This window comes from Passer montanus, unplaced genomic scaffold, assembly GCF_014805655.1.
Source record: "Passer montanus isolate IOZ18808 unplaced genomic scaffold, ASM1480565v1 scaffold70, whole genome shotgun sequence".
Lineage (NCBI taxonomy): Eukaryota > Metazoa > Chordata > Aves > Passeriformes > Passeridae > Passer > Passer montanus.
Genome location: NW_024372148.1, coordinates 61,148 through 82,870, shown reverse-complemented (window position 1 = coordinate 82,870; position 21,723 = coordinate 61,148). Strand labels below are relative to the sequence as shown.

Here is a 21,723-nt window from a genome sequence, read left to right as displayed (position 1 = left end):
CTCAGACTGATGAATCACAGATGGCTCGGACGCGCAGGTGAGCGTCAGAGCTTACGCATTTGGGTCTGCAGCGCTGAGAAGCTCCGGGAGCTGCTTTGCCCTGCATCATCTCATCTCACTGCTCTGTCATTCAAAGATTCTCAAATTCTCACCCGCTTTTTACCTGCCAGCCACTGCTCAACAGCCAGATCTCACTCTAAGTTGCCATTTGCATCATCTGCAGCCTCCATCAGAGAACCCCAGTTCCCTCTACAGGGTCTCTCTTCATCCAGTTTCTAAACATGATGCTCTTGATAACCTGCTTTGGACAGGCTGTCTTAAAATATACACCAACTGTGACTTAGAACATTGTGGCCTACAAGAGCTCAGCTGAATGGCATCAATAATGATTCTTCTTTCCCTCAATGGGCGTGAGACAGAAAAAGCAATGATGACACAGCTTAAAGCTATAATGCCAAGAACCTTTTAGATTATTCCTTCAAGCTGTACATCAGCAGAGGACTTGAGGCCTGAAGCAACATATTCATTGGTAGAGAATATTTCAGTATTCTACTCATATAGCCACATGATCCACAGTCCTATTATGTTTGACTATGAAAGGTTATGTGCTGTAAATGGGTTCCAAGACTTGCAGGAAGTTTGAAGTCCTGGAAACAGTCGTACCAAACACAAGTAAAACTGGAAGCCTTACCTAAAAAGAATAAAATGCATCAGAAGGTAGATGCACTGTCTCATACACCAGCTCTGTCCTGTGATAGCAGCAGCACCTGTGGATTGCTACAGCTGTATGCAAAGAGATGCAAAAAGGCCACAGTCCATACAGTGAATATGGTGTATGCTTTATTCTATTTACAGTACATTTGTTATAAATATAATACATTTCTTGAAAATCTTGAGTAGATTTTTTTTAAACAGATCAGTTGTTATAGTTACATAATAAAGTAAGTGACAATTTAAATGACAATCTCATGGTTGTGAAATAGTGCATTCTGTTTTGAGATGAATGAGAAAATACTCCAACTCGTTCAAATTTTTTTTAAACACCCTAGGCAGACTTTTATGTAAACCTTGAAAACTCACCAGTTTCCATAAATATGAAACCAAAATCTTAAAACAAAAGAACCGAGAATCAGAAATGGATTTGAGAGACCTTATTGAACTTCACAGTAGGGTTGGGATTTACCTTGACTAATGGCTTCAGACAGGAAAAAGCCAGTGAGGTTTTCTTCCTGAATCATATCCTAATACAGCCACAAATATTAAACACACCATGCTGGAAGTTGTAACAGCAGTCAAGCTGCATTTTTGACAGGGCATTGGACATACAGTTATGTTCAGATCTGCAGTTAGAGTATTTTATGTTATGAGTATCTTAATTACCAGAGAAGAAGTACATTATAAAAGGATAAACGTATGTTCAGTCCAACGTGCATTGCATTGAGAAACAAACTGACAAGTCATCTGAATATTTTGCTATTTTCTTTTCTACACAATCTTTAGTAACAAGTTAGATGTTTGAGGTGCTATTTCAAAAAAACTGCAGCAAAATGTCAACCAGCAATGTAAGAAGAGAATCCCATTTATTTTTTCTTTTAGTGCCTTTTTTTTTTTTTTTCCAAGAAGTGGTCAGATATTATTGATAATAATCAGTGCAGGCATGGAGTTCTGCTGACTTGTTTCAAACAAAGTAACTTGGTCCACGAGCTTGGCAAATACTCTGGGGGTTCCAAGGTTATAGACACCTGTATGAACGAAGCAAGCTTTGAGCTGCAAGCTATAGACCTCCTGGCCTTTCAGTTGAAGCTTGTACTGTGTTTGCCCAAGCCATGTAAAAGATCCATGTATTTCTAGTGCTTCAGAGCTGAAAAAAAAAAGGATTAAAATGTTAATTCTCTAAACTTGAAGCATGTATTACCAATTTACAGGACTCCCTCCAAGTTTTCCCAAGATTTTGGAATGCACTGTGCCACCCTCACCAGGCCCTTACAAAGCTTGATACTTTGTAAAAACTTCTTAGAAGTCAGCAGGGAACTTGTTACTATTCTGGCTGTCCTTGGATGAGTGCCAACTGCCATTTATCTTTGATGCTGCTGAATCTTTTTGACTGCTTGCCTATAACCACTACCCTTAAATCACTGCCTTCCCCAAATGCATACTGCTATCTTTGTTCTGCAAACCCTCCTTATCTTTAAGAGTAGGTTTTCTAGCAAGACAAAGCTGGATTTTGCAAGGATTAACAGCTGCCACCATAGCTTCAGATAGAACTCCAGTTAACATTTTATCGAGATACTGTAATACAACTTAAAAAAAAGAAAAGAGCACTTGTGTTTGTCTTCTTTCCTACTACATCCCTATCCACTCACACCCGTTTCCCCAAATACATGCAGACTCAGAGTGCCTAGGTAAAAAGAAAAGAGCACCTGTGTTTGTCTTCTTTCCTACTACATCCCTATCCACTCACACCCGTTTCCCCAAATACATAAATACATGCAGACTCAGAGTGCCTAGGGTACCCCTGTGTAAATTTAGGGATGCTTATGTCCATCTGTCAGCTCAATTTAAGTCTGGGTCTTACCAATTATTTTTTAATGTTCTCTGTCTCACTTAAAAATCTTTAGAGTGGCTCTCCCCTTAGCTCAGATGAATCATTACAAACCTTTAATGCGTTTCTTTGGTTCCTAATGTACTGTACACTATACACAGGACATTAATTACACAGATGTATAATGAAGAACTCAGTGTATTCTCAGCTTTCTACAAAACTGGCAAATAACACTAACACTAAATGTAGTAACAAGATTCAAATTGCCACAGTTTAAAGAATTCCTATTTCGGGCATTCTTAGGTCTGTCCCACGAGCTAGTTAAATCAGACTGCATGTCACACAGGAATAATCAAGATGGTGCTCTAGAAACATTACACTAATACATTAAGAGAGAGTGTGTGGGGGCTTTCTTTTTAAGCAGTTTCAGGGTACATGAGGAGTACTCTAACTTTCCAGAGACACATCTCACAATGTAACACAACATGACTACCTTTTAAAAAAACAAGAGATCAGTGAATGGCTTCCTAACTGCACCTGAAAAGTAAACCACACTTAAATTTTCTGTCTTCTATTTCTGAAGCCATGTATTAGGCTCTAGGCTTTTAGTATCTTATTTGGCTTCACTGACTGTTGACAAGAAGGCACTGCTCCACCATGACTGAGCCCCCACAATGTCTTCACAATCTTTCTCCCTTCCCTGGTGGCAAACAAACCAGGTCATATTATAGTTAGGAGGGCAGAAGGGGAGCTGTCACCTGCACTGCTCATGAGTTGTAGTTGCTTTGTTTAAACAGAAGTCTCAGAATTACAATGGTATAGATATCATGGTACTGAATTCTCTATCCCACAAAAATTCTTCAGTAAAACTTTTAGAAGCAATTCATGAACACTTCCTCAAGGCTAATATTTTCCCACATGCTACACTACTAAGCAAAAAGGCAGTCATAAGGATCAGGTGCTAAACGTAGAGGAAGTCTTAAAAATATCCAAGGTTCTCTGAAACTTGACACTAAGCCAAATTGCGGGAGGAAGTTGTTGTCTCAGAATTTTAAAAATGAAAACCTAACAACTTATGTTTAATAGAAGTTGGTGAAGCTCCTATTTCACTAGTGGAAAAGCATTTGCCTTTCTCTAGGAAAAATCTGCTGAGTTTTAACTATTCAAGAGACAGAATTAAAGGCCCTGTCTTAGCAGAGACTGAAGACTTACAACTGTATGAACCCTTTATCAACTTTCATTCTTTCAAAGAAGCCACTGTTGAAAAAAATCCTATTCTAGATATTCAATATATTAAAATATTACAAGACTCCCCAAGCTAGGAAGGGTTCTTAAAAAATACTGGTTTATTAACATTTGCACACTACCTTGTTGGTTTATGCCGCAAATCAATCATCACATCTACAACAGCCTGGGAACAATTGGAAAGCAGGAGAGTGACAGGTACCAGACAGAGGCTGCAAAGAGAAACAGTTCCATATTAAAGAAAAAAGAAGTTATTTTGGATAGTCTTAAATATACTCCTAAATAGTTAAAATTAATTCCAGTTACATGGAATTTATATATAGTTGTCAATTATGCCAGAGTCAAGACATTGTAGGTAGAAATACAATCATTTACACTGGTGGAACTACTTATAATAGAAGTTGTCAATTAAGGCAAACAGCATTGGCTCATTTGGGCCAAAGGAAGTTACCACCTCCCTTCATCCAGCTGAGAAAGGGCAGAAAAAGCGTAAATACCATCTTAGTTTACAGGAAATGCGCTTGTGTGACACGAGACATTCCAGAATGGGATAAGGTGGTCCAGTACACTATTTTCTGAATTGCTGGTTGGCACACTTTGACTGGATACTTTTCTTCTGCACTGCCTCCTGTAGCAGAGTTGCTGATTCTGAACAGTGCCCAACCAGAACAGGTAACACATGTGTACCTGGATTTAATGTAGGCCTTTATACTAAATAAAACTGATACAGTTAATTGATATTCTGCTTATTCACAATTACTATTATCATTTCTATGAATAATACTGCAGCAGGAAAGACCCCAAGATACCAACAGGCAGGAACACAAACTACTGCAGCTAAAACAGCTCTATGTACTCAGCAAGTCATTTGTGCCACTGGAAATCCTTGCCATTGCCTAACAGTTTAAATATCCTAAACTCGAATTGTAAGAAAATAACAATTAGAAGCTATAACCAATAAAAAGTGAATGCTTCTTCACTGACATTAAAATATAGCACCTTATAGAACATTTGAATGCTAGATTTTAGAAACACATCCCTTTCTTTTGACAACTTACATTAACTGTTATAAAAACTGCAACACAGTAGAGCTTTCAGATAAAACAACTCAAGCCTAAATAGGTACCTTCATGTTTCAAGTTCAACCTATTTAGTGTTCAGAACTTAAGCCAGGGGGTTTGTTCATATCATTAAAAGAATTTTGAAAGACTCATGGATTTTACAGGCTCCAACCAATTCACTCTAGCAGCAGGCTTTCTGAGACAGATTAATGCTGATATTCTTCCAGGAGACAAGCCCCAGTGATCTGAACTGTTACCACCTTTAATCTGACCTAAGTCAGAACCTTGTGCAGCTAATTTGGCAAGTGAGATGCTGTAGACATAACAATTCCTTTGAGCTAAAAAAGTACATCTTTCTTTCTGTCTGGCTTCTCAAAGAAATCACACTGTTTACTCTGACAACAAAAATAAACACAAAGGGAGCAGACTATTTTTTTTCCAGTAAGTTTGATAACATTACTTGTCAACATTAAAACTGTGAGCTATGGTATTACAGTCCATTCTTTTTTTACATGAAACTTTCATTTTACCTATAAACATCTGAAGCAGTGAGTTAAAAAATTGAACAAGATTTCACACTTGCATACCAGACTTTAATATCATAACGCACATAGCAACTCTCAAAAGGATTTATGTCCAAATAACAATATTTTTGAAGTTTCTAAAGGTAATGTTTCACTAACCTTTTTTGATGAAAAGAATGATTAAAAGACTCTGGATAATGAAGACTTGTCTTAATAAGGTTAGAAAGCTGCTCTTGTGTTGGTCTTGCAGGTACTGGTGTGTTTTCTGGTCGAAAAAACTTTAAGAGAACTGTTTCTGGTAGCTCCTGAAACAAATTTAGAGTAACATTGAAAATAGTAACATAAGGTATGAGAAATCCATTCACAGAAGTTACAATTCTCCATTATGAACTATAAGGGAAAGAAGTTTGCAGCATCATGAAGCTCACATTTTTTTCCAATGTGGTTTGTATTTAAGCATGCTGGATGAGGAACTGGTATGATTTGTCTATTATCTTCTTTTGAGACAGATTTCACAGTTGCTTATGAAAACACTATCTGTGCAAGTTTCACAAAAGCACACTATTGTTGCAGTGGTTTGCTAGTGCTTGGGTTTGGCCTCTAGGGAAGAGGGACAGCATTTACACTGTTCCCTGTTCAGCAGCTTTACCTAACAACAAAAAAAAATCATCACCTGCCCTAGGAAGTTCAAAACAGGAAAGCCAATGCACAAGTTTCCCTGAACAGATCCAAAGTAAAGCAAACAGAAACTTACAGGAACATGTGAACACTGATAGAAGGATTGAATAACAGAGTTTCTTTGAAATTGCATAACAAGCAGTTACCTTTCATCCCCAGCTGAAAGCCCAAGACAAGCTCTAACACACTACTTGGGATTCCCCCCTAACCCTTTGGATGGAATGAGTCTCTGAAGCAGAAGAAATTAAGTGATAAAGAAAGCTGCAACCAGACTGCATTTGGTGCAGCATTTCTGTCCAACATCATCTAATCTGGTTTGTGAGCAGTATTTATTCAGGAAGGGGCTGCCCTTTAGTACCTCCTTATGAACCTACTCTGCAGAAAATCCATCTTTAAAGGAAAAAAAGAATTTGCAGCAGTAAATGTCACTGCCTACTAAAAACACATGAAACAAGATTTTTAAAAAGCCACAAGTAAATTGGTACAGTATAATGAAGTTAATACTTTTCATTAAAAGCTGATAAATTGTACCTTTTAAGTTGAAAAGAAACAGTACAGGCAATGAAACCTGACTTAAAAACGAAACACACTGGGCGTTTGGAAATGTGTGCAAACACCTTAGTCGCTGTGCTGATAATACCAGGAAGACACCAAATGCTTTCACAGGCTTGTAAGTCTTCCCTTTGAAAGGAAGAGTAGTTTTTTTAAAAAGTAATTTGAGAAGAAAAAAGATATTCCATAGTAACAATAAAATATATTTGAAGTGTATTTGGTGTTTCCATCCTACCCTATCTAACAATGCAAACTGACAGCATGAAATACAGCAGAGATTATAGGCTTTCATTTAAATTATTCTGTCCCCTCAAATAATAGTCCAACCAATTTTCAAGGCTGCCTTCAACCACACAGCAATATCCTACATACTGTAGTTTGCCCTAGAGTCAATTACCTGTTCCAAGTCCTCCCAATCAGAATTCCCGAGTATTTTTTTAAAACCCTACAAAAGACAAATACGAATATTTACCTCTACAAGTAGACAAGAACATCATGAAATGCAGCAGAAACATTTACTGGTGAAAGTGCAGAGTGCTGTTAACACTTCAAACCTTCAGCTGTAATATTACACCTCATATGAAGGACTGGAAAGCAGCAAAATTAATCATTTTCCAGCAGAGCTAAACCTTAAATCCAGCCACCTTCTGAGTGTCAGAGACAGAATATATGTCTGTCTCTCCAAGTTTAGCTGCTCAGACTCTAGGCTTTTTGTGATTGTGTACCTAGAACAAAGGCTAAGATACAATATTTAGCCCATTTTTCTCTTACCTAATGAATGGTTCAAGAAAGAATTAAGGACTTCCAAACAATAACCAAGAAGATGCACATACAGATCAGAAAGCTACCTGGAGACTGCTAATAAACGTTAAGTTTAAGGATGCATTAAAGTCCTGCCCTACTCTGGAGCTTGTGAAACTGGATCAAGGCTTAAAAAATCCAAACCAAAAGCCCATACCTACTTGGCATCCGTACCTTCCCTTCAAGAATATACACCAAGCAGTAACAGCCTTATACTCACAAACAAAGCAAAAGAAAAATCAAGAACTGAACAGGTGATATTTTGTTGCTGACCTCCATGATTATCAGCCTAAGTGAACTAGTGCCTTTTAACATAAAACAAAAAAACAAACCCCCCCCCCCTCCCCCCCAAAAATAAAGAAATTCTGACACCTAAAATCTGCTTGCTGACCCAATGTGGTTCTTTGTAAAGCCTCCAGAAGTGTCACAAGCTCCAGTAACCAATATAAGCTGCATACAAAAAAGCCACATCAACAGTTAGGATTGTCCCTTTTGAAAAACAAGTTATAGTGTAATTTGAGTGTCTCATCTATACAAACTGGTAGAGGTAGAGAGGCTTGACTGGAAGAGGCTGGAAGAAGAGTGTGTGTTTTAGTTACTGTTTTACATTTTACAGCTGCATTTTAAAGCTTTTTCCTTTTTTTGCCTAAAAATACACAACAAGCATTAGAACCAAAATGACAGTGCTCCCTCAGTTATGTTCCCCAGAGCTACAAACTGCACAACTGCTGCTTGGAAAGTTGTTTTCTATTTTTAGAAAGCTTCCTGTTGCCCAAGGCCATTTACAAAGGCCAGCTTCAAACAAATACACTCAAATCTAGACAAAAGATTTCTAATTCAAATAGAATAATCTCAATAGCTTCACTTTTTGTGTTACAAGAAAGTCATTAGTATCTGGTATTTTGCTACTTTGAAATAGCTATAAATCATCTCTATATACACTTCTGAAACAGTGCTTTAGTCATTCATACCAGTTTGAGCTCTCTGCTGCAACTGTACTTAGCTAAAAGCTGAAAAAGCAACATTTTAACAATTCAAAGCATCTTTTAATAGATGTAACAGACAGATCTACCCATAATACATTCCTCAATATCTTAGAATACATTTTCAAATTGAAAAGTTCTTCCTTTCCATCAGACAGAGAGAAGTGATGGTATCTTCACATACAGTCCTTTAAAAGATTTTTATACTCAATATTACACAACCTAAAGTTTTCAGTCTCATAAACAGTATTCTCAGAGACTGGGTCAATGTGCTCTTAAGCACACCAGAAAAAGGTAAGCACTGTAATTTGATTTCCAAGTTGTACAGAAAATCAGCATATTTGCCCCATAAACCACAAGTCACAAGTAGCCAAAAGGACTGACGGCTCAGTAAAATATGAGGGACCAGTATGCACAGCACAGAAGAAAACCTAAACAGGAAACCCTTGAATGGAACTAAGTATAAGTAAAAGCAGAATATATGAAAGCAGTAGAATAAGAGTGAGACATTTAAATTATGTGCTTTTCTCCCTTTCCCATTTTAGATCTGAGAACTTCCATTTTAAAACCTCAGTTTTAAGTTGCTTCCTTCAACATGTGACTCATCTTTATTCATTCTAGCTCCCAACTACAGAAATGACAACTCCAGGAACAGTATTTTACTTACACCAGGAATAATACCTTTGAAAACAGATACCTTCAGCTCTGCAGTCCATGATGGGTAAAGCAGCAGATCAAATGTTGCAGCTATTTGTAATATCTCATTAATGGCAATAACATAAACCAGACCTCCCAAACTGGTACTCTATCTGCTTCATTAATTGACAGAGTGAAAAATGTGTATTTCAGCTCATAATGTTGATTTACCCTTAAGAACTTTGCTTTTTCTCTGCTGAGGTGGTTTAAGGAAAGTCTGAAATCCATTCCAACAATCTCAGTTTTATTCAACCACTTCCTCCCACGTTTTCTGTAAAAAAAGTCCTGAACTAGCAAAAGATGTCACTTCCAATAATAGGAAAAACAGTTACTTAAACCCTACCCTCTCCTACATTTCAAGAATTCCTGCTTCCAACCAAACTGTTGCTGACTCACTAAGCTGCATGTATTTTAAGAAGTAGTCTTACCTAAAGTTATCCCCTCTGAAGTGAAATACTGCCAAAAAGCCTGCATCCGTTCTATACACATTCTATGGATTTTACTTTGGGCTAGCACTGGTTTAATCCACAGGACTAAATGTGCAGTGATGAAGCACACCTGGAAAGGATGGATGCTATTTCCAACATGCCAACATTCAAATGACAAACCTCTAGTCTGCTTCTCACCTTCCACTGGTGTGAAGTCTGCAAACCAGAAGCATGTCAAATGTCCTATTACTTCCACTACTGCTTCCATCCCACCATATTATGCTGCACTTTTCTTTTGGAATCTTTTGGTTTGAACTCACCAGATTAGAAAAACAGGGAAGAGAGCAGTAAGAAATAATATTAATCAACAGCCCTAACTCTGACTGGATGTTTAATACATTTCACTAATTTAAGGCAGAGAAGTCAAAAAGAGACAGGGTAGCTGTATTTCAGGTGCAATCTTAAATTGACCTTCAGTTAAAACAACTTGATTCCAAAAAGCATGCTTCAGAAGAGAAACACAAGCTACAGCAGTACCACACTCAAAAAAATCAGCCATGATTTACAAATACTCAGCTGAATTGATAAGTGGGGCTTTTATTACTTGGCCTCAAATGGCTCTATACAAAGCAATTCACTTTACTTACCCCTTATGTGATTTTTTTTCTTCATATACTGTTGCCTGTGATTATTAATACATCACTTTGTGGCATGTTCTGATTCAAGGCAACAAACTATATTTAGCATTTTTTCCCTACCTTCAGCCAAAGAACATTTTTTCAAAAAAACAAATGAGAGGAAGAATAAGAAGATATAAGTTTTCCATATAATACAGAGAGATTTCTAGAAGAAACATACACTTTAACAAAGTGAATATTCTGTAAGTGTTCCTTTAGCACACTACATGTTACGACTCCAAACTTCTAGAACATAAAAGTGTAAGTAGCTTGTCACATCTCCTGGTAGGCCTACTGTGTCCAGCAGCCTATGCTCAAAAGTAGTGCTATCTTGTTATACAAAAAAAAACTCTAGTGTAAACAACAAAAACCATCTGTATTTAGTGACAGAAAATCAGAGCCTATGCTCAAAAGTAGTGCTATCTTGTTATACAAAAAAAACCCTCAAGTGTAAACAACAAAAACCATCTGTATTCAGTGACAGAAAACCATCTTTAAAGCCATAGTTATTGTAGTGGTTGGAATGAAAAAGGATTAGTATCTCTAATTCTCTTTTGAACAAACATGGGAAGAAAAGAGAGCACATGAATTTGATCATCAAAGAACTTGTACAGAATTTTACTGTTACTTACGTTTTAATATGTCTGTACATATAGAAATTTTGCCCAGAAAAACATTTTAGCCTTTTCCCAAGTCCCACTGTAACCAGAAGTTATCATCTCTTGATTTTATCAAGTACTACAGCAAGATATGCTACTGTGAAACAGGAATAATTGCACCCTGTTGACTGTTCCACATCCCTGTTGTGCATTAAATGTCCCAAAAGCAACGAAGCAGAAGTAACCACCCATCCTGAGGCTCAGTCAGCAGTCTAACATCTTACAGACATATGAGGATGAATTTATGTCAGTTCACCCAACTACCAATCTACCAGCAACTGCTGGAACAACCTAAACATAGCAGTGCTGAAAAATATCCATCTCCTGTTCTTCACTACATTGCTTTACTGAAGCTTTGTTTCCCTGAACAGTAGTAGACAAACTACATATTTAGAAGCTGGCAAAGAGTTAATATGAGATACACCACAATTGACAATGTAGCAGAAGCCAACCGGTGCAGAGAATTTGACCAAAATAAAAAGTAAGTGATCTAATCTTGTTCAACAGAGTTATTTGATTGATTTGGCTAAGATTTGAGCCATTTCTCAGAGATCTAAAAGAAAAAAAAGGGGTGGCGGGAAGAGAGGAATTTTGTTCATGTTTCCTCAATGTCCATTGTAAGACTCTTCTTGGACTGGGGATAATTATCTGTGCCCGCCAGACAGACAAAAATTCCTTTGCTGGATACAACAGCATGAAGCAAAAGAAGTCAAGAAGAAAGTCACTGTAGAGAAGTGACAAACAAAACTCGGCAATAAATGCAGACAGTGAGCTCTTGCATCTAAGGTAACACCCTGTTCAGAGTCTGGAATTTTTTCTTTCCCTCAGATCAGAGCAGCCCTCTATCATTTATGAACTGGTAACCCACATGTGTTAGTAAAAAGCATGCATCTCCATCTCCCTCTGCTGTCGAGTCCTCAGAAAACAACCAACTTCAATTCTGTCAGCACAAGGCAAATCAGAAATAGTCTAGAGTAGTTTCCAACCCTGCTCATGACTTATAAGAATAAATACATGTGTACAAGACAAAATTATATACTGAAAATACTAAATCAGCTGTAAATTCTGAGTCTAGGATTTTCTACCACTACTCCCTCCAGATTTTCACTGCTTGTGTCACTTTAAAAGAGCAAGATAATTCAAAGACAATATACAATTCTTAAGAGATTAAGTACATTATTTTCTTTATCTAGACTAATTTAATTCTATTTTGGGGTGTCTTAATTCAGAAATGTGGACTGAATAAAGTAAACTGCTACACAGTCCCAAATCAATTAATTAGTTACACCTCACCTCCTACCTCAGAGCAGTCTATCTGCTCTACTCACACTATTAAAAGCCAATTAAAAAAAAAAAGTAGTATGTGAGGATACGCAATTTCTTAATTCTTAGCAGTCCTGAAATCCTGGCATGAATTACCATGAATTTCAAGAACCTGAGACCACATGTTCTTAAAATTCATGCTAACTCTGGGCTTTGGTTATCATGAGGACACAGAATTTACATGTTTATTTAAAAAACCACAAAAACCAATTACTCTTATAGCAGATTTCAACTGCATGACAATGCAGATGTTTTTCTGCTTCCAATCAAAATACAGAATGTTTCAAAGGAAGTGTACTCCTCATGCTCAAGGAAGTGAATACAATAATCAATGTAGAATCTATATGAAGACAGTTGCAATAAAACCTGGTGAGAAACAGAATTTAGACAGAGAATGTTAATATAGTAGCATTCATGCCTCAAAAAAACATTGTACATACAGATCTTCCTTGTTGCTGGTGACAGGATCCATTTCTTTAATTTGAAATCGACTGTGATACAGATAGAGTTCCAGTCAAAAAGAAACGTGAATTTCTACCCTAATTCAGTAATTTGTTTATTTTAGGATGCCGATGCGATTAATTTCTATTTTCTCCTCCTATTCATTTGTGAGAACCAGAACTGGATGATATCAGAAGCTCACAGTATTATCCCTCCTAACCTTGGATGTCTACAGTGTCATCTACTGTTCTACATACACATTAAGACAGGGAAAGTAATACGTGAGGGGGCAGTTGTCATTAGATTAATATAGCCTCTTGCACTGCTCAGTATAGCTAGAGCATGTGTGCCAATGCCCATTTATTTCATAGCACAAATAACTAAGTGGAAAAAATTATCTGAGCAATGTACAAATACTTAAAGGCTGAAGAACCAAAGCCAAATGCACAGCTTCAGAGTAATTCACAATTGCATTATAGCATGGTATTTATAGGAAGACATTTGTCCCGTATTGTTTTCTTGATAAAATTAGTACATTGTACTCTTTCCTGCAACTTTAAGAGCTCACTAAAAGCTATATATTATGTTTACAATATTGATAAAAACATTAAGAATGACACCAAAATAAGAGGGAACAGCAATGTGCTGCTCAGGAGAAGTCTAAATAAGCACCAATTTATTTCCTCTTTTTCTAAACATTAGTCTTCTTCATCCACATAAACTGAATTTAGTGCAGAACCATGTTTTTACAGAACCTTATCTTTAACTTCCATAGTTGTTATCAATTCATGTACCAGAAGACAGCCACCAGTTTCTTATAGATGCTATTTTCTTTAATCAAGCTGAACAACTAAACTTCACCATTTTTCACTATTAACGTTGTTATGAAATAATCATTACCTTTCATACCATGAACAAGTTTCTAGTTCTACTTGAAACACCAAAGAAGAGTTTACTTCAACAGCTCAGCAACATGCTTACCTGCATATTGCTTTTCTCATGTTTCAACTGGGCTTGGCTAGGTCAATACAGAAGACTAAGCAAATCTGGAGTCAGCCTGAATTATCTTGTAATAACACATATCTGATGTTAAGATTCTACAAAAGCTTCCACTTACATACTAGGGAATTCATTAAGTCTATTTAGAGAAAAAAGCAATTGTAAAGGAAAACTTCACAGTAGATTACCTGCTTCTGAGGAAATGAAAAGGCCTCCTTCCCAACTGTGTTAAGGGCAACATGATGCTGGCCCTCCAAAATAAGCTGCTTGCTGTCTTCCACAACATATGCCTACAGAACATAATACAAAGACATCTGCAGACCAGAAACCATCATAAGATCCGTAACACAGAATTACTGACTGCTCCCTAACTTAGGTGGAACATGCTGTACTGATCAAAACTTAGAGACTAGCATGACATATTTATGCCAATTTCTACTTCAAATGAGACTCTTTTCTTCAAAGCAGACTGGGTCACTCTTACAGTTCTGCAAGACCAAGCATTAACAAATCTCTTAGTTTAAGATTTCATAATTTTCTCTTTCAAAAGAGAAATTAGAAGAACTGGGTGCATCCAGAGTAATGTAAAACCATTTAGGACACTTATTACAGTAGATACTAGATACTAATAGATACTAAGACTATCTTTGCTGCTTATATCATTATAGTCTGATTGTTTTCAGGGAAAAAAAGTCACCTATAAATTTCATATGTTCATATGCCTGTTAGGTCAGCATACCACATAAAATTATTTTCTAACTGTAATGTTTCATGTCCAAATTACCACAAAGGCCACAACCATACATACCTTCCACAGTACCACAATGTTCAAATCAACTTCACTGCATTTTTGTATCAATCTGACTGTTTCATCAAACGTTTGTTTCACTGCCCTTTGAGATGCATGAGTATGAGATTGCACATGTGTTCTTTTAAATTCAGAAGATAAACTTTGGAAAAAAAAGTCTGCACAAGGACTGGTCGAACTTATTATCTACAAGAGAAAAAAAGGAAGAAAGTGTTCAGACAGGATGTGAGCTGACTCAAGTTGCTCTAACAGAGTTAGCTCATCATTGTAGCATTTCAGTTCCATCATCCCAGTGGGCTTCCAGGATGCCAGACACTTTGGTTTCTGTGCCTGACCTGTTAGAGATCAGTCTATCTAAAGGGCTGCTAAAGGTAATATAGGGAACACAGCACTGTAACTTGCTAGCTTAGAACTACAAATACCAAATTTAGAAATAGGAGCCTTGATTACTATCACAAAACAGCCTACTGTGATATTTCAAATCTATTAAAGAGAGCTGAAGCATCCAACTAATTCACACAAAAAGTCATTTTTGCTTACTAATATTTTCCTCAGCTTAGCTAGAATTATTTATCTAAGTTTAGAAACATACACTTTGCTAGCAATAGCAGTGATAATAGATGTGTACAGCACATCCCCACAGACACATGGCACAAACAGAAGCACTGTGCTGCCATGTGTACCAAGCTCTTCCAACACCAAAAGCCTGGTAAAGAAACTGGTTTCTAAGAGCAATAGCAATGATACTGTGTCCTGTTGGAGGCCTGTCCTGTTCGAGGCAACAAGCTAAGCAAGGAACTTTGGCTTTGCAACCCCTCCCTTTCAAAAATGCTAGCTTTTCCAGAATATGCTGTTGCAAAGCTCCTAATTATTGCACTAGCAAAATGCTGATACCCTGGGAGAAAATCCACCTTTGGAGCCACTGCTTGGAAGGGAGGACTCCCTCCCCATCTTCCCACTGTAATAAAATGTTTGCAAGGAAAGCTGAAGTTCCTGTAGCTCACATTCCAACTCTAAAAATGCAGAGGTATCATCTACCTCACATTTTTAGTCTTAACTTCAATTTATATGCCTATGAAATGAAATGGCAGTGAATAGGTTTTCTTTGGCATTAAAGGCTGAATAAATACAGGAAAAATGTATGCTCAGCATAAAATAAGCAATCTGTCATTCAACTGACTAAATCCACTATGCAGATTTCTGACCTAATGCAAGCGGCCTATTTTCCTCAGGCTCTGGGAAAGCATTTGTAGTACCAAGATAATTTAATGAAAGGATTATTCAATATCTGTATGTTTAAAAAAGATTGGAAGAGCATGGTAGTCTAGAATCCTGAACTTCTAGAAAAATCAAACAGACTCCTTGAATTCACTGCAACCTCCTGTAGCAGTTCTGAAATTCTGGGACCAACATTGATTAGTTTTCCAGTTTTTCAAATAAGCTGTAATTAGAATTTTTAGCCTGTCTTAGTAAAAGTATAATCAAAAACAAGAATCTAACATCCGCAGGCCTCTACTAGAAAACTAGAGGGCTGGGACATATTTAAATTAACTACTCCGAAGAGGTGAAAAGGAAGGAAAAGCATTTGCAAAAAAACCCAGCATTGTAATGTGATTCCAAAGTAGTTCAGCTGTGGAGCTGGGATCCTAATATTCCTGACTACAAGCTAGCCTAAGTTACCTTACCACCTCTTTGTCGTTTCACGTGACAGGGACACCTTACACAAGACAAAAGATGCAGTTGTACCCATCCACCTACCTGTTCATTTCCAAAGACAATATCTGCAAATGTGTAATTTTCTAAGGGATAAAAAGAGAAAGCACTGTTTTAGCATCATGGGAAGTTACAACTTCAACATACAGTATCCAAAAAAGTTTTTTTTTTTTTTTTTCAAAAAGTTACCACACTGAGGAAAAAACCTACCTTCTGAGTTTTTGCATCTCACTGCTTTAAAACACAACTTCGCTCTCTCTCTGCTAGCCAGTTTAGTATCTGAAAGAAAAAGGTGGCAAAATTTTTTTATTTGCCCTCAGTATAGTCAGAGTCCCTTAGACAAAAGCTAGAAGTCTTGAACATTCACAAACAAGAAACACACTGATAACACTCAACAAGCACAGCTAATCAGGCATTGCAATGGCACACAACACAACCATATTTCTTGTGGGGAAAATTATCAGCCATCCCACACATGGATTTCTCTACATCACAGAAATAATTTATCTGTAAATTAAACTTATTTTTAAAATTCCTTAAGTCTGATTAAGTTATCTGTAAATATACCTTTCTTGAAATATAACAAAAGAAGAGCTTTAGTATTTTTGAAATGGATGAAGTTATTAGAAACTAATTATTCTGAAAGCCAAATTCAGCTCCATGTAAGATTCTTTTAACTGTTTTTATCAGCCAGAAGCTAGACTTGCTATCATTTTGGTGATAAAGATACACACCTTTGTCTCCAGAGATGTTAACAGATTTTTGAAGCTTCCAGTGCTTGCTGTTGCTTGAAACTTGCACTATGTGAAATTCCTTAACACCCGTCTCACTCTACGGAACAGACAGAAGTTATGTCAAAGAAAACCAATCACAACTGTGATGTGCTACATTGCACAGTAAGTGTTCACTGCAAGGTGGCACTGTTAGAATCTCAACTCATTATTCACACCACTCATAACACACAGTACGTAGAGACAAGGAGAGATTTAAGACCAACTGTAAAGTAAAGCAACAGTCCCAGATCACAGCAACTTCCAATTCCAGTAAACAAAGCCACACAAAGAGGAAATAAGGATCCCCCAGAGAAAGCCCCACAAGCTAGTATTTTAGATTAAGAACAGCTTCAACAAAAACTAGGCTTTTTAACTCCAATGCAGAACACTGTCCACAAGGCTGCTTAGTTTCTAGGATTACTTTAGGAGTATTGCCATATCATAAATCCTAGAAACTCAAGATCTATTTTGGGTTTACATATATATATACAATAAAATGTAGGCTTTTGGAGATGGCTTCCTTTCTTGTAAAGAGTGAGGCGGTAGTAGAAAAATAAGCCTCACATTGTTAACTTGGCAAGTCCTTTATAAAAACATTCCCCCCTCCTTAAAGGAGTGGACAATATTCAGTAAATGAAGAAAAAAACCAGAGCGTACACACCTTTAAAAGAAAACGACAAATCAGCTCAGTGGTTCCATTACCAACTAAGTGTCTATGAATTTTATGAACAGACAATTCAGTTACCTTGCTTTGTGACTGAAAAAATGGGAGCAGCTTTGCCAAAAAAATGAGTAAATTTAAATTAGCATGGTTTGAAAAACTGAGGATTTTCATCTGCTTTAGTAAGTCAACAGACATATCTGCATTTGGATTATATTAGTAAAAATGTCTTTATAGTTTGGTGATAAATGTAAACAGAGAAACTACCTTCAAATTTAAGCTTAAATTCTGACATTGACATTACCACTAGTTCTAGCAGTGTTTTCACTGAAAGGGGACACAGTTCTGAATTAGACAACCTTGGAAGCTGAGATCAAGAACACTCATCCATTTGGAATAAATCTTCCTAAAAACACTATGAACTATAGTCTTGTAATATGATTAGTATAGGAGATTTCCACAGTTAGGATATAACTTCACATTAATACTCTTTCCAACAGTAAGTGAATAATCAAATATGCAAAGTTTAAATTTTTGTTTGTAAAGTTACTGTAGAAAAACTTGAGTCTTGGTTCACATCTGCTGAGCTTCAGGACAGCACAATTATTACTAATACAAATAAGAACTTACAGTATTGATATTTTCTACATCCACAAAGAGTAACATGTTGTCCCCTCTGCCTTCTTCATCCCCAAGTGCATTACTTCTGCAGACAGTAGCCCGAATGTGCAGAGATCGACTGGTACAAATAACTGCAGTGTGCCTTAATACTCTGTGACTAGGAAAGGGAGGAGAAAAAAAAATAATATTTTGAACAACCAGGACTGCCCAGAATATGACATCAAGAAATTTAGCTTTTATGTTTGTCAATATTAAGGCGATTAGACAATTTGTTCATTTCAACCATGAAATATACAATTTTCACTGACGATATCCTAGCAAACCTACTTTATTTTTAACCATCTTGCTGCAGGGGTAGGTGGTCTTTAAACATGCCATCTAAGCCAGCGTTAAATATTGGAGAGAAAGGTTCAGGTGTTACCATGAGGCAAAACACTTCAGAAATGCTTCAGATATAAGACAACTGGCAGAGGGAAAGCAAACAGAACTGTATTGGCACACAGACATTATTAAGCTATTTAATGCCACCAAATGCTCTGGAAAACAGTTTCTGAGTAAATAAGTGAGAGAAAGACCACTACTTAATCACAACTCGTCATAAATATTTACTAAAAAACTTAGAATACCACTGCATTCAATAAAGTCTCCTGAAAAGAGAATTTAAAAAAACAAAATCAAACCATAGCTACTCTGCCTATTCCAGGTATGCTCAACCTCCAGGACAGCAGACCCTTTCTGAAAGTTATCTTCCCACTTTTCTAAAGATGAGTACAATTTCATTCCTAAACACCAACAAAACACATGAGCTTTTCCTATGAGTTTTTTTTAGTTTACTTTTAGTTACTATAACTTCCACTTGGAAACATTTTAGAGGCATGTAAAAGTTTGATACACAATTCTTACTAAATATGCTGAAACATCATGTGACACTTGGCAGGACAGCAGACCCTTTGTGAAAGTTATCTTCCCACTTTTCTAAAGATGAGTACAATTCCATTCCTAAACACCATCAAAACACATGAGCTTTTCCTATGTAAAAGCTTTTGTTACCATAACTTCCACATGGAAACATTTTAGAGGCATGAAAAAATTTGATACGCATTACCTACTGAATTTGTTGAAACATCATGTGACACTTGATTTTGGGAGGGAAAAATCAGTGGCTTCCTAAACTCTACTTCACAATGTCACAATTACAGAAGAAACTCTTAAGTTTTGCAGTTAATTTTCAGATATACAGGTATATGTATAGCTTTCAAGTGGTACAGATTACATAATTTTTTAAACACTATGCTCAGTCTACCAAAAGCACTCTTAAACCAGAGCAGTTCCCTTAAGTTCCTCTCAAAACTGCAGTACAGTAAGGAACAAGTACATTAGACAAGAAACTCTCTTCCATCTCTCAAGCACCTCCATTTCTGAATACTATGAGTTGTGAGGGGACAAATTCCCTATTCCTACAGAATTCCCTATTCCTACAGAATTTCCTATTCCTACAGAATTTCCTATTCCTTAGAAAGCAGTTCCCTTAAGTTCCTCTCAAAACTGCAGTACAGTAAGGAACAAGTACATTAGACAAGAAACTCTCTTCCATCTCTCAAGCACCTCCATTTCTGAATACTATGAGTTGTGATGGGAGAAATTTCCTATTCCTAGAGACTAGCTTAGAGCCAAATGAAATGCTAACTTTGGTATTTCAGAAGTTACAGAAAAATCTAAACCAAGGGTGCATTTGCATGACTTCAATTTTGCGAATATGCTGCTGATCCATTCTCTCAACCATCTTCAACTTACTCTGCTTTTGTTTACACCCCAAACCAGTCTCACAGTACACAAACTTCATTTCTCTATTAGAACTAGCCTAGAAAATAAGCTGCAGCCACAACAAGACATTCAGTCCATCTTGCTAGAGCTTATCTGAAGTAACCTTGGTACAGACACCAAGCAGGTTTAGGCTAGGATAGCTAATTTTCTTCACAATAGGTGGTAAGTGGCCATGTTTTGGATTTGTGCTAGAAATTATATTGACACAGGAAATGTTTTGTTATTGCTGAGAAGGGCTTGCACAGGATCAAGGACTTTTTTGCTCTTCACCCCACCCCACCAGCAAGCAGGCTGGGGTTGGGACAGGGGGAAAAAATGGGTGGGAGGGGACACATCAGGACAGCTGACCCCCAACTGACCAACAGGATATTCCATACCATATGGTGTTATGCTCAGCAATAATAGGAAGAAGGACAAATCAGGGCCTGATGACATGTCTTCCCAAGAAATCCTTAAACATGATGGAGCCCCCCCCTTTTCTGAAAACCTGCCTGCCCACAGGAAGTAGTGAATTAATTTCTTGGGAGTGTTTTAGCTTGTGGTGTCAAACTTGACTGGATTCTCTAAAGGTGGTCCAAAAAGGAACTATACAACAGCGTGCAAGTCAAACTTGGTATTTAACCCGTCCAAAGAGACCATCCTTCATCACAATACAATTACTAACCAAATTTTAACTAACAACAAAATCTTTCATTCAAGGTAGACAAGATTTTGTTTTATAAAATGTAGAAACAAATTATGATTTTTCATACCTCAGAACCTATACCTCAGAACAATGCAGTTCCAGAGGAACTAAATACAAAGGTTGTTTTAACAGAATTCCATAAGCCCTCCTTCTGTTAATGTATTAAAATAATTTAGTATTTACTACTTCAATAAAAGCAGCATAAGTTACCCAATTTTCTATGGAAATAAGATCATATAGTAGAAAAAATATTGCTTAGAATAGCAGATAACAGGCCATTTTCACATCATCACAGAGACTGAGAGAAATTCAGTAATATTTTTACTTTTATCATTACAATCACAGAATCTAATGTGTCTAATAAGTATGACAGAGAAAATAGATTAAAAGAACTTACCACATTTTTGAGTGCTTTTTAATACTTTCATAGTAAAACAAGAAGTTAATTTCATGAACACCTTCTTCATCTGGTCCCCGTAACCACATTGGCAGCTGCACTGAAGCCCCAGGAAGAAGAACAGCATCAGGAAGCGGAACCTGTATTACTTCAGGTGAACCTCCCGTGCCAACCCCAAAGTCTGCAGAAGAAGCTGAAGACAGCAGTGCTGTTCGCACAGAGGTAGGATCTGTCACAACAGTCTTGTAAGCACTACAGTTCTCAGAGGCTGAAGGACTTAGTGGTGTTAAAACAGCAGTATTTCCACCAAAAGTGAAAAATTCTGGATGCTTGGACACGACCTTCAGTGCAGTAAGAGGACACTTGCTTACGTTCACAAATTCTACATACGCTTTTCTGATTTCTCCACAGAGAAGCCCTGTAGGAAAATTTATAAAGAATACCTGTATAGGAGAGAAAAGGAAAAAATAAAAACCTGAATACTGAGCCAAGTTGGGAATGCCATGCAAACAACCATTAACACAAACTATACTGCTGCCTAGAGCTTCCTGAGGGGAAGAGGGAGATGCAGATCTTTTCAACCTGAAATCCAGTGATCAGACATGTGGGAATGGCTCAAAGGAGCACCAGGG

General features: G+C 37.1%; 1 protein-coding gene across 4 annotated transcripts in view; it reads right to left on the bottom strand.

Moving 5' to 3' along the window:
- Positions 1–818: 818 nt before the first annotated feature.
- The window catches only part of TRAPPC8 (trafficking protein particle complex subunit 8), a 53,499-nt gene continuing 32,594 nt past the window's right edge, over positions 819–21,723 (bottom strand). For 2 of the 4 annotated variants that reach the window (XM_039730071.1, XM_039730074.1), the window contains 11 exons: positions 21,092–21,534; positions 18,195–18,342; positions 16,865–16,961; positions 16,341–16,409; positions 16,176–16,216; positions 14,418–14,603; positions 13,798–13,899; positions 7,000–7,047; positions 5,532–5,677; positions 3,910–3,999; positions 819–1,861 (listed from right to left, as the gene is read on the bottom strand). In XM_039730071.1, the coding sequence (XP_039586005.1) occupies positions 1,627–1,861; positions 3,910–3,999; positions 5,532–5,677; positions 7,000–7,047; positions 13,798–13,899; positions 14,418–14,603; positions 16,176–16,216; positions 16,341–16,409; positions 16,865–16,961; positions 18,195–18,342; positions 21,092–21,534 (1,605 nt within the window). In that variant the 3' untranslated portion in view covers positions 819–1,626. The remainder of the gene's footprint in view (positions 1,862–3,909; positions 4,000–5,531; positions 5,678–6,999; positions 7,048–13,797; positions 13,900–14,417; positions 14,604–16,175; positions 16,217–16,340; positions 16,410–16,864; positions 16,962–18,194; positions 18,343–21,091; positions 21,535–21,723) is intronic. The other 2 variants (XM_039730072.1, XM_039730075.1) reach the window with 1 other exon arrangement.